This window comes from Erigeron canadensis, chromosome 5, assembly GCF_010389155.1.
Source record: "Erigeron canadensis isolate Cc75 chromosome 5, C_canadensis_v1, whole genome shotgun sequence".
Taxonomy (NCBI): domain Eukaryota; kingdom Viridiplantae; phylum Streptophyta; class Magnoliopsida; order Asterales; family Asteraceae; genus Erigeron; species Erigeron canadensis.
The window spans coordinates 43,982,894-43,996,698 of record NC_057765.1 but is presented as its reverse complement, the minus strand read 5'-3'; the positions used below and the strand labels follow the sequence as shown (position 1 = coordinate 43,996,698).

The window sequence follows — 13,805 nt, the reverse complement described above, 5'->3', positions numbered from 1 at the left end:
CTTATTTCCCTATAAAGGACGATGCATGATGTTATTGAAGCATAAGGATAAAACGTGACTATTTGAATAAACTATATGAACGATTTGTGTCGATAACTCTAAATTTTATGCTTATAATTTATGTACTTAGAATGTTATGTAAAATTAAGGTCATTTTCAGGCCCCTGAAGGTTGTGTCATATTGTAGCTACACGTGTATATACCGCTAACCATATATAGTCTTCATCTTCCTTAATTTACATATATATATATATATAAACTGAGCTCAAATATTACATACTCCACACTCCCGGTCAACTTTCCATTTTCCATATATATATATATATATATATATAACAATGAGGCTAATTAGTTACAAATCACCATTTCCGTTTAAATCAACAGTTTCTTCACCATCACCGCAAGAACCGTCATGCCGGTGGTGTTGCACCATTAATCCCAACACAAGTAAAACAGCTCCCAGTAAATGGGAAAGATCATTGCTTGTCGACTTGGGGGAGAATCGTAAAAGCGTACCGCCAAGTCGACTAAGCAAGAAATGGATGGAATACCATGGCACCAAGAACTGGGAAGGCTTGTTGGACCCTCTCGATGACGATTTACGTGGCGAGATCATTCGATATGGGAGCTTTGTTGAGGCAGCTTACCATTCTTTCAACTTTGATCCTTCTTCTCCCACTTACGCTGCATGCCGGTACACGAAAAGTACAATGCTAGAACGTTCCGGCGTTGATGGATGCGGGTACCGTGTGACCAAACACTTGCATGCCACGTCATCAATTGTGTTGCCACGTTGGATAGAAAAGATGCCACGTTGGATGCACGTTAAATCCAGCTGGATTGGCTACGTTGCGGTTTGTGAAGACGAAAGGGAAATTTCTAGGCTCGGAAGACGAGACATAGTCATTGCCCTTCGTGGCACTGTCACTTGTCTGGAGTGGCTCGAGAATCTACGAGCCACGCTCACTCATTTTGATGGAGACAGCTTTAATGATGAAAAAGATGATCAACCAATGGTTGAAGCTGGAGTTTTAAGCTTGTATACCTCGGGCACAGTAACGTGCCCGAGTCTACAACAGCTAATAAGACAAGAAGTTTTAAGATTATTGAGAATGTACAGTGATGAGCCACTCAGCCTGACCATCACTGGCCATTCTCTAGGAGCTTCTTTAGCTATCCTAGCTGCTTATGATATAAAATCCGCAATCAAATACTCACCTCATCTTTCTGTTATCTCCTTTGGCGGACCTAGGGTTGGCAATAGAAGCTTTCGCCAACACTTAGAACAACAAGGAACAAAGATTCTACGTATAGTGAACTCCGATGACCTAATTACAAAAGTGCCTGGCTTTTTCGTCGAAGACCATGAGATCGACATTGAACAGGACGAGAATACCCATGTCGTAGCACATTATTTAGCGGGCTGGATACAAAAGTATGTCAAAGACAGCCGATGGGTTTATGCTAACATAGGTAACGAACTGCGACTAAGTAGCCGTGACTCGTTACAGCTAAACAGTATAAATATCGCGACATGCCATGATCTACGGACTTATCTATACCTGGTAAATGGTTTTGTGAGTTCTAGTTGCCCGTTTAGGGCTGGTGCAAGAAGGATGCTCGAAAAAGCTTCCACTATCCCTTCCGTAAAATGATAGATATGTTCTATATATATTATTTACTTTCTAGCTAGCTAGGCTTAATTAATTATTATTGGTTAATTAGTTGTATATTATACGTACATGTTTAATTAGAAGAAGAGAAAAGGTCGATCGTAGTCGCCAGTACAACAAAAGAAGCCTTTGGCAACGAAACCATCATTTTTGTCGCTACGCTAAATGAACACTAAACGAACAAAATAGCTGTTTTGTTTTTACTTTGCCGGCTCAATATATATACTAGTAATCTAGTATTGACTATTGATCGAGTTATTAGGCATATCCTTAAGGCCCCCATCGTTTTAATGTACCGGGCTAAAAATATGTTGGTTTATATATATATATAACAAATCTGAGGCTCTTAATTCTGCATATAAACTATCAAGTTATACTTATAATTACTTATGTTCATATATGAATAGTTCTCACATGAACCATACCTATGTATATCTTTGTCATATCATATATATCATGCATGCTAGCTGGTTTGTTTGTGGTTGTTTTGGTTTCTATAAACCAATCTCACCAAAGTATCAACACAACCATATAGTACGCGCGTGAAAAATTATCACATCATGATCACGTACTACAATGAAAATATTGAAAAAATGAGGCTGGAGAGTTTAAGGATGGAAACCCAACATGGATTTTCCTAGATCGCACATAAAATTAAAAATAAAAAAAAATTAAAACACAACGTACGTTAGTTAAGACTTAGAGTACGTGCCCTTAGCATGACATGTATGAATGTAATATAATCGACTTAATGATATTTTACACAGGATCATATATATCGATGACATGATCTGCAAAAGAATCTTACCATGTATATATACTATACATAGCTAGGGGCAATTAATTAGCTAGCTAGATTATATTGAGATGACAAGAAGCGGGCCGGGTACGTAATTGACGACATATTTTATGGATAACCGAGTATTCATTAGTGTCCCCTTACTGTTAGGTTGCAAAGTCAACATGCATGAGAGAAATTAAGGTAAATCACATAACAGGACATGAGAGTACCGAAATTGAACATTTGACCGGCCTTCATTATAATGGATATATATATGTCACTACTATACCACTAAACTAATACAGTATATATTATGCATGGGGGACATGATATGCAAGGTCATATATATACGCGCGTATTGATCGAGTAGTTATCGATCGACAATACATATGAATATATATTGGGATGGGTTATATAGAGTACACAATTAGAAAAAAAATTACAAGAGAATCAATCTCCACCATTGGATCGGGAAATTGGATGGAAAGAGAAGATGATCTCCGGCCATCTTCATCGGATCTAATCAACATTGATCATCTCCGGCGACATCTCCAGCTATCTTCATTTTCGGTGACATCTCCGACAATCATCACTTTTGTTTTCGGGTGGATACGGTACGGGCATTGCCCTCATCTGTTTTCAAGTAGTTGTCACCGGAGGCCGACGCATATAGGAATCGTATGGATTTGATGGGCGGCAATCCAAGAGATGGTGACGGTTTGATACGGGGGCGTAGCCTTTGCTGCCGGCGCCGTGGTTGGGGTGGTCGGAGATCATGGTGGTGGTTGTCTCGCCGGAGAAGAAGTAGGTGGTGGCTGGGGGCGGCTGTCTCGCCGGAGAAGGAGGAGGTAGCGGCTGCTCTGTCTAGCCGGAGAAGGAGGAAGATTGATTTGAGCCCTTGATCGGACGACTGGAATAAATCCCTTGGTACTTTTGTTTTACCCGATCCCCTAATTATCTTTCCCCCTCTATCAATAAATGCATATATTGTTCAATTGTTGCACCTGACCACGTACATTTATATAGTGTGTAAATAGCTAGTGTATATATATGTGTTGAGCAAGTTTACACGAAACCAAGTTGTAATTATAGTACACACTATTAGCATATGTACACTGACTTAGACATTGTACGTATGGAATTGTTATTAAGTAGTGCTCGGAAAATTAGATGGCAGAACCACTACTCCTAAATCTTCTTAATTAGATATATTACATGTTCATCAATTCGTTATTATTCAATCTCTACACAATTATTAATAACACCCGGATTGACCATTTATAACCTCTACAACTTTCAGTTTAAAGCTGTCAAATCACCATTTACATTGAACACAAGAATGGAAAAATGTGAAATACCATATGATATAATATATAGTTTGGAATTGTATTGCATAGATACATATGATTGTGTAGCAAAAGTACATTTATCATAAGTGATTGACACTTTGCCAAAAACAATGTGTACATTTACATGTGTCACACTCTCCTTAATTTCATTCCTATATTGTACGTTTAATTTCCATCTTATATTGTTTTACTATATATGTATATTTATTTGATCATATATTTACATAAGTGTATATATTACTTCAAACAAGCTATCATAAATAAAGTGTGAAAAGGTAAAGTTTGTCTTGTATCAAAAAAGGAGAACGAGTAGTTGAATGATTGGATCAAAATTATGTATATTAAAGATATTTTCAAACACTTTTTGCATATACGAATTTACCAACACCGGCCATTGTGTGGTGGTCAAACTCCTCTTCATTGCATTCATATTTCGTCAAAATATAATCTTTGACTTGTATGTTTTATACAGTATGTTGTCTTGTTTGTTTGATTAATTAGAAGTGCCACTATAGTACTACCGTCCATGACAAAGCCAAGTATTTCACTAACCCTTAAAATTAACTAATCAAAAATGTTCTTTATATACCTATATATATGTATGAAGTTAATTAACTTAGCTAGGCTTAGTAAAGTGAAAAAAAAAATCCTATTTAAAACTATCCTTACGCCTTAAAATAAACTTTCTTTGTAAAAAATCAAGATTCAATTTAACAAATGAGTGATTTTGGAAGTATTTAGAATAGCTTAGAAGTAAGGTAGATAATATATATATATATATATATATATATATATATATATATATATATATATATGAATGCACGTAACTTGAATGATAACCGAACTGACATCTATATATGTGCATCATGATATGACAAGTAGCTAAATTTAAGCTAGATGTTAGTTAACATACGACTTGCAATAAGAAACATATATAATAGTAGTTAATACTCTAAACCCGTGCCATATTCATCATTTAATTACAAGTCTTGGATGTCAACATGGCTACTCTAGTATATAGTATTAGTACATATATAGATAGATAGATGTACGGATGCTATAGTATTCATTCAAGATAGCTATACATATACGATGGTATTCAAAATGCAATTACTGTTTTTTTAAGGGTAAATTACAAAAATCATACCTGAGGTTTGTTCAAAACTACACTACTCGTACCTACAATTTTAAAATTACGCGAGTCATACCCATCATTGTCAAAAACTTACATTGACCATACCTATCACTGACGGCCATCAATTTGGCCGTTAATTCAAGTCACGTGTTGTGGATGTGAGGTATCAAAACCGTAATTTTGTGTATACTTCAGGTATCATTTGTGTAATTCACCCTAATAAAAATTATTAAGATATTTATATTTTATTTATTAAAGTGGGTAGATATTCTATATTAAAATTCACACACACACACACACATATATATATATTTAAAAAAACCTATTTCAAAATAAAAATTAAAAAAATTATAAAAGGATGTCATCATATGATACAAGTTTAGGCTTAGAAATTCTAAGATTAGACTAACGATTAACCCTGGAACTTTAAACACAAAATACTACAAATTGCTAATTTTAAGATATATTCTAAAATCGTAATGAGTATTCGATATTGCTTTACCCTCTAATCTGAGGGGAATGTCAACAAACCATACGAAAAAATTATATTGCTTTTTAAAATTATATTTTTTTAAATAGGTTTTTATTAAAAAGAATAAATCATAAATTAATAATAATAATAATATAATAATAATATATATAAGTGAAAATTTTAGTGGTTTTGATGGTTCTCATCCTTGTTATATTTACTATACACATATAACAAAATAATAATGACATATTTAATAATAAATGTATTCTTGTATCAACTATTTTTCTCGATATACTTTTCATTATAAAATTTATTGTTTCATAATAAATGTCATATCTACCCAACTTAATAATTGAAGTATAAATAAAACTCTAAAATTCTTAATAATTATTTTTATGGTAAATTACAAGGATAATACCTGAAGTATCCACGAAATTACAGTTTTGATACCTCACATGCATGACACGTGACTTGACTTAACGGTCAAATAAACGACCGTCAGCGATAGGTATAGTTAGCGTAAGTTTTTGACAACAGTGGTATGACTCGCGTAATTTTTAAATTATAGGTATAACCAATGTAGTTTTGAACAAACCTCGGGTATAATTTTTGTAATTTACCTTTTTTTTTAATGATATGATAAAAAACTAAATTAGGCAGCCTCTCATCCCAAATAAAGTGAACTGATTGAATGAGTAGGTTCATTGTATGCTCAATGAATGAATCAACTCATCGTACTTACTTGAAATACATAGAAAAAGTGCAAAAAAAACAAAGTTGTTGTCTCGAGTCTCGACTCTAGAATTGTTATGAGAAAAAGGCTTCAGGCCCAATGGGCTCAAACTTGATTTTACTTAGTAGGACACTAGGATGATATAGAGTCCAAGTATCAAAAATTGTTAGGTTTGGTTCGTTAAATAATTACTAACCTTTAGAAATTGTGTTCCATCACGAATATTTAGTTATTGTTCGAGCTAGCTCGAACTCAATACTCGCTTATGTATTTCGCAATTTTTATCTAACTAAACGAATGAACTGAGCCGAATATTAGTTTATTAAGCTCCTCTCGTGAGTCTAATCGTGTAGTATAAGTTTGTGTTCAAGTTTGACTCAGGTTCGAAATTTACTATGCTTGAACTCGAGTAGCTCGTTAAAGGCTCCACCTGATGTCACCCCACCATGTTTGTAAAAGCTATATATCATTAAACGAAGAAGGATTTATATTCAGATTAAATTTTATTTATTTATTTCAACATGATAATCCAAAAGGTCTTGAACTAGGGTCTCTTTTCAGATTATTAGGTTGTGTCATTTTGTGTAAAGGTGTCATTCACTGTATTGGTCCCGTGAGAAATTCGATCCAATATAAGTCAAAGAAACTATGCTGGAAAAAAAATTCTTGATCAAATTAAAGTACCATAAATGACACACAATGTTATACACATCTACGTACCTGGTTGATCCATCTGGACTAATATAGCATAAAGTTCAAATTTTAAAATACCATGTTCCTAAAGCTCGCGAGTCTTATTCAAATTTGTATCATTTACAAATTACCTTTGTATGTATGTTTTAAATACACTAATATCAAATTATCCCGAATCAAACCAGAAAAATGTCAAGTCGGCTTAAACTTATCAAGTTCATACTATTATATAGATATTGATATTGATTGTGCGTTCAAACCAAGTTTTAAAGTATTGATTAATTGCTCGATCTTAATCTCGAATTTGAAAATATGGCTCACTCAAGCTCAAGTCGAGATTTGTGTAGAGGGGTTTTGTAATCGAGTCGAGCTCAAGCTTGGCAATCTATCGATAAAGCTCAATTACATCCCTAGTTAGAGCTCTATGCCTACACAGACTGGATAGGCTAAACCCGGCAACTAGCACTCCATATATAGATCGTAGTTCTCCAAGCCAACTATTTGTTTTTGAACATTCCAAATGATCATGTATTTTGATCAGAAGATAAAGAAATATTCTGGGAAGCAATGTTTAAAAAACCGATATTTTTGTCATATCATAAAAATAAATTTCAAAAAAAATCAAAAAATATAATAAGCAAAACGCATTAAAAAAAAAGATGTAGGTAGCTCAGGTTATAACATGAGTAAAAAAAAAAATGAATCCTCCCACTTTAAGAAAATAATTTTTTTTTCATTCTGCTTCACTCCGTAAGTAAATTCAACCATCATCTTTGCAAGATGATTTAGGTTTAAATCCTGCTAACTATATTCTTGAGGTTGTTAACCTTAAATAGGGAAACCTCATCCATTTTTCATAAGTACAATCAAAATCACATCTCGCTTCTCTCCACAAGTGAACTCGGGAGCTTAAATAGGTCCCAAATCCTACAGTACTTCAATCAAACTGAAACAAAATTACACCGCCAACATGACATGGAATGGAATGAAATGAAATGATAATCTCCTTGACAACCAAACAGAGGTCAAAATGTTGACTATCCGGAAAATATTGCAGTTCACCTTCATAGGCTAAAATTAACCTTTCACTGAGCATTTCCAGTTTCTCTAATAATCCATTGTCTATTAACTTGAGTTGTTGAGTTTCTTTCTCTATACTTGCTTCTTGGCCCTGAGTTTCTAGGGTTACTGCTACTCGCCCTATCTCCTTTAGATTCAGTTGTCTGTTCACCATTGACAACGTCTTTGTCCAGGCTAGCAGTGATGGCGGTGTCTTTGTCCAGCCCAGCAGTGGTGGCGTTGTCTTTGTCTGAGCCAGTGGTGGTGGTTCTTGAGTTTCTTCCTCTATACTTGCTTCTTGGTCCTGAGTTTCTCAGGTTACTACTACTCGCCCTATCTCCTTTAGGTTCAGATGTCTGTTCACCATTGACAAAGTTTTCATCCAGGCTAGCAGTGATGGCGGTGTCTTTGTCCAGCCTAGCAGTGGTGGCGTTGTCTTTGTCTGAGCCAGTGGTGGTGGTCCTTGAGTTTCTTCCTCTATACTTGCTTCTTGGTCCTGAGTTTCTCAGGTTACTGCTACTCTCCCTATCTCCTTTAGGTTCAGTTGTCTGTTCACCATTGACAGTGTCTTTGTCCAGGCCAGCAGTGGTGGCGTTGTCTTTTTCTGAGCCAGTGGTGGTAGTTCTTGAGTTTCTTCCCCTATACTTGCTTTTTGGCCGCGAGTTTCTACTGATACTACTACTCCCCCTATCAGCTTTAGATTCAGTAGTCTGTAAACCATTAGAGGTGTCTTGGTCCACACCAGTGGTGGTGGTTGTGTCTTTGTCCAAGGCGGTGGTGGGGGTGACTACAGGACAGGGAAGGTACATACCAGGCATCAAAACCTCAGTCTTTTTTGGCTCAATCAAGCCATTGTTCTCCTGCTGAAGCTTCAGTATGGCCTCAAACTTCTGTCTCCTTGTGTTTTCTGAATTTGAGTGAAGAAGCACGTCGCTTTCTAAAATTTCCGAGTCCTCAAGATTCTGAAAATAATATAAATAACAAACGATTATTCACCGGGGTTGTCTCAAAGGTAAAGCTAGGCCATTATGCCACCGATTGTTTCCACACTGGTTTAAGAAGATTCAATAACTATCTGAGCAACCAAACCTTTCATTATTTTTAAGAAAAATTGATCAAGCCCATTTTTATGGTCCCTAAGAGTTAGTGAGTTACACCACATCGCCACTATATTTGACGTTTCATTTTCAAATTCTAAATCCTTATTTCTTCAATCGAAAAGACCAAATATAAAAATTTGCTCCAAGCCCTAATGGCCTTATGCCATCCCTATTATTCAGAATCTTCTTAAGCCAGTGGAATATTTAACGGACTAAAATCCAAAAGAACGGAGAAAAAGGCTAAGGGTCTGCTGTAACTAAAAACCAAAGGGATATGTAATCAACCGAGGACCATATATTTTTAACAGTGGCAAAATAGTTAGTTACCCTTGCAAATTAAGGAGGTCAAAACAGTTGAGCTTCTGTAAATGACTAAATGTTGATTGACCCGAAACACTTTATAAGTCCAAAACTTGGGAAAGAACTATAAAAGTTCGTGTCAAACATTATTACAAGAGTTACGATATTTGACTATTTTGAATAAAACTTAACGCCTGATATTTTCTACATGTTAGTGGACTTGTTCAACACTTCAACCCATATCCTTGTTTCTATAGAGTTACAAATTGTATATAAAACACACCCCAAATCAACTCATTCTACCATAAATGAGTCAAAATTTAACCAACTCTAAATCTAGTAGATAGTCATAATAAAATCTCAATGTAGAATGCCTAGATTCAAGAAGCCTCCAACATATATTTCTCATATTGGTAAACCTAGTCTCGGGATATATAAACAAGGTATGAAGGTAAGTACAGTAATAAACAACTGGGGTAGCTACAAGAGGTCTGGGAAATAATATTGCCATAAAAACTACATGGTCATCAGTTTAAGTAAAAGTATAGGCAAAAAGACAGAATTCTAAATTGTCAGGAATCGGGATATGGATATCATTGTATTTATAAAAAAATTATGAGTATTCAGGTAAATTTCTTCAATATGTGAGTGATAAAACGTAGTATATTTAGGATCTGTGGTTTCAGATATAAATTTGAATAATAAAACTTGTAACTTTTGAGCCATCATCCTTTCATAAATGATTAATAACAAGTACCAAACAGGACATTTATTTTCTGTTTTTGCATTTACATTTCTATAATTTGCCATTTTGCCCAAAAAGCACTCATTGTTGCAAGCTATTGTGTTGGGTTTTTTGTGGAATTTAATCTACATTCAGCAAGCAAAATACAAAGAAAGCCTCACTTTACATACTCACTACATGAGTACTCCAAACTTATGAAATCTAGTGTACAAAGCAGTGCATGATATCCACATCAATCATACCATGGCAAAACCTATCAAGCCTTAGTCACAAAAGATGCGAAGTGAACATCAAGTAATGAAACTTTGATCATTTCTCGAATCAACAGTAACAATGAAACAGACTATAACGAAATAAAGTATGTTAAAACTTAAGACTTTGAAGACATACCAACTGAGAATATGACCCCACCAAGTCAAGCACATGTTCAATGTCCTTGGTATGGAACACCTTACGACAAACTGGACAAGTACCATGTCCATCTTCCGTGTTTTTATGTGCAGTTCGGCCAGATGAAGAAGCACGATCGGCTTCTTTATGCATCTGAAGCCAGTTCCACCACCTTATAATACATTCACTGCATTCAAGTTAATGATGAATACAAATGTTAGAACTCCTTGACAAGTATCAAGCACAATAGAATCATCACTTCAAAGAAATGAAACTAGAAACTTACCAATGGAAGCAATGGAAACAAGACATTAACTTCATAAATGGTAGAGTGCTATTTGATGCCCCCTCTTCAACCAAAGAAGATAAACACAAGGGACAATCTCCATCGGGGTGATTCATGCTAGTGAGCTGCTCCACTGCTTCCTAGTAATAACTTTGGTACATCAATATATCAACAAATAATGTAACTTAACAGAAGATGAACGAAAAATACTTCATCTTGAAATATACCTCACAAAGTGCGACAAGCATTGAACTTGAAGAGAGTTCACAGGCCTTGTTATGGATATTGGATATGAGACGCTTTTGTCTTTGTTCATCGAGACCTTTGGAATCTATAATCATGATGTCTGGTGGCTCATCAGGATACTGCAGAAAGAAAAAATAGCAGTAGTCTCTCAGAGAACTCATATACCAAAACTTAAAGGATATTCGAATGTGCCTTTTGAAATGACTCATATGATTATAAAGAAAATGAAATCAAGCCTTAATATAGTGGGTAGTAGTATATAGTGTTTGGACATGTGTACGACTTTTTAAAGTTGTAATAATAAACAATCAACTATTTGAGAGGTTTTTTTTTAACTTCAAAAAAAAAAACTATCTGAGTATTTGACAAATTCTGCTACTCAAAGAACTAATAGATAAATGGCCAATAAAGAGATTGGTATGAAAGAAGAAGCGATTTACGTCTAGTAAAATGCAAGTAAATTCTTTCACATGTAACACGTCTCTTAGAATGCAAGTTAAATCCTTTAATAGCAAGTTAAAAGATCGAGTAAATAGGCAATTTCATTCTATGCTTCGATGATCAGTTCTATTGCAAGCTTTTGTAAAACTGAACTAATAATCATAAGCAGAATCTATTTTATATAAACATTAAAATTAGATTATTGTGCAGATTAACAGTCTCATGCAAAGATCTACCCAATGACAAGACTAATCTTAAGGTGAATTCCACATTCTTATTTCACCATTACACACAATTGCACACTTCACCGCATAACACACCCCAGTTGTTCTGAAACTTATATGTATACAATTAATATGCATACTTATGTGTGTCAGCCCATTTTCTTCTAGGTGTTTATAAATATCTATCTACTGAGCTCTAATTCATAATTATCATTAGATTCCTAAAATACCTTGGAAGTTGCCTGTATCCCTATAACTGCTTCCACAAACTGCAGAAAGAAACAAAAACATAAGTGCTCGGAATTTTTAGCAGTGTCATAACAAGTCAATTAACATTATAAAAAGAAGTTGCCACTGCCACCATAGGTAACATAAAAATGCAATTAAACAGCTCGCAGAACAAGAAATTCTCGATCACACACAAACTTCACAAACATGTCACCCATCCTGATACTACTCATTTACTCGGGAGTCGGGACTAAGGGGGTGTGTATGAAAGCTTATTTTGCTTATGCTTTTTGGATTAAGCATCAAAAGTCATAAGCTTAACATTTGGATTATTCTTACGAAGCTTATTTCTTCATAAAAAAAAGGCATTGCCAGCTTGTAAAAAATCAGCTTTACCCAAACAATTTCTTAGCTTATACTTCATAAGCTTAATCGCCCGCCCAAACAACCCTAAAAGCATGCTTAACTGCAGAGTTCTCGTGTGATCCGTTGTGCTTATTATAGCCGCAAAACACATTAGGTCTGTCAATGCACTTATTTAAGAATCCGGCATCTCTCGTGAATATATAAAAATTTAGACATTTTTCTTAACAGTGTTACTCTTAAATAATTGGAAACCAAACTTTTAAAGTGTCAAGTATCTAACTTTCACTCCTAATGATGAAAAATAATATATTGTTTTCCATAACCCAAAAAAATCTAACATCTAATTAAAACCCAGTTCAACTAAGGTTAAAAACTACTATAAAGATACAAACTTTAAGCTAAAAGAACACATATCTATCATCAGTTTAATATAAAGATAATAAATAAAAGAACTGAAAAAAACCTGATGAGAGGAAACATCGGCGGTTCTGGGTTTAATAAGAAGGTTGAGATGCGGAGGATACTGTGACAGAACAACACAATCGTCGCCGTAAACGGATTCTGCAGCTTCGATTTCGATCAATATATCTTCTTCTTCGGCCATTGATAAGTGTGATTGATGGCTGATTTTGTTTTGGGGTTTTATTCGCCCCTGGTGAGTTGGAATATATATATACACACCAGGGCATCTGCCCTCTGAATAAACCTTAACTTTGAATTTCCTTTTCTTTTTACACGAGGAACTTTTTACATTTAAATTTTGGGATAACATGCATATATCTCCTCCCACATAAATATTAAACATTAAGTCATCTGATTAAAATCAATGTTTAAATTTTTAAAAGATTATGAGGAAACATGTATGATACATGCTATTAAAAACATATTCATTTTTCTCTTAAATTTTTTACAATAAGTTGATGATACTTTATATTAGTTTTAAGGGCTTTTTACTTGAAAAGTATCTCAACTTGTCACTTTTTATTTTATTGAGGTCAAAAGAAAAAAATGTTCTATGTTGGAGACAAAAACCGGCTAAACCGTTTATTGTGGCCTAAGCAACAGGTTACCGGTCATAATTTAATTTTAATTTAATTTTATATTAAATAAAAGAAAAAAAATAATGAAGTGTATGTCATGTCATCATATTCATATCATCTCTATCAAACACCATCTATCTCAATTCTCAAATGACTTTTGTGAAGCAAAACTTTAATAGATTCACCATATTTTGATCGATTTTAATGTTTCAACAATGAAATACAAAACAAAAAAATAATTTGCTGATCATCTGCAAAAGCAAAAGAAAAAATGAGGAGGGAGAGATGATGTCTAATAAATCCATCACCCAGAATTATAACATTTTCTAAATTCAAATCAAATCCATTTTCATTTCCAACCTCATCTTCTATTCAATTAACAAACATTAATATCTCAAAACCCATATATGTATAACCTCCCACATAATATATAAGACCCATATATAGCGATGGTGATGTTCATGCCGGCGGGTACAACTTCCGGCGAAGCAGTGGTGGTCAGCGGCGGTTAGGGTTTTTTCTTATTGAAGCAGCCCCGTTTTCT

The 13,805-nt window shown here is 34.5% G+C and overlaps 2 protein-coding genes across 2 annotated transcripts; one reads left to right on the top strand and one right to left on the bottom strand.

Annotated features, from left to right (window-relative positions):
• The first annotated feature begins 338 nt into the window (after positions 1 to 338).
• LOC122598830 (phospholipase A(1) DAD1, chloroplastic-like) lies at positions 339 to 1,655 on the top strand. Its single transcript, XM_043771316.1, has one exon. It carries the CDS (start codon positions 339 to 341, stop codon positions 1,653 to 1,655), a length of 1,317 nt encoding a protein of 438 aa, XP_043627251.1.
• Positions 1,656 to 7,548: 5,893 nt separating this feature from the next.
• Positions 7,549 to 12,928, bottom strand: LOC122599836 (E3 ubiquitin-protein ligase RNF25). The gene is made up of 6 exons (XM_043772423.1): positions 12,685 to 12,928; positions 11,858 to 11,896; positions 10,944 to 11,081; positions 10,717 to 10,856; positions 10,431 to 10,617; positions 7,549 to 8,857 (listed from the first exon to the last, which is right to left on the bottom strand). The coding sequence occupies exons 1-6, from the start codon at positions 12,823 to 12,825 to the stop codon at positions 7,922 to 7,924; spliced, it is 1,581 nt and encodes a 526-aa protein (XP_043628358.1). The 5' UTR covers positions 12,826 to 12,928; the 3' UTR covers positions 7,549 to 7,921.
• Positions 12,929 to 13,805: the final 877 nt, after the last annotated feature.

What these genes read in the sequence shown, in the direction of transcription:
- LOC122598830 (XM_043771316.1), top strand. Translation starts at nt 339, where the DNA reads ATGAGGCTAATTAGTTACAAATCACCATTTCCGTTTAAATCAACAGTT.
- LOC122599836 (XM_043772423.1), bottom strand. Translation starts at nt 12,825, where the DNA reads ATGGCCGAAGAAGAAGATATATTGATCGAAATCGAAGCTGCAGAATCC. An exon ending in GGATACAGGCAACTTCCAAG is followed by an intron (nt 11,082 to 11,857) that starts GTATTTTAGGAA and finishes TTCTTTCTGCAG; the next exon opens with TATCCTGATGAGCCACCAGA. An exon ending in TGTTTCCATTGCTTCCATTG is followed by an intron (nt 10,618 to 10,716) that starts GTAAGTTTCTAG and finishes ACTTGAATGCAG; the next exon opens with TGAATGTATTATAAGGTGGT.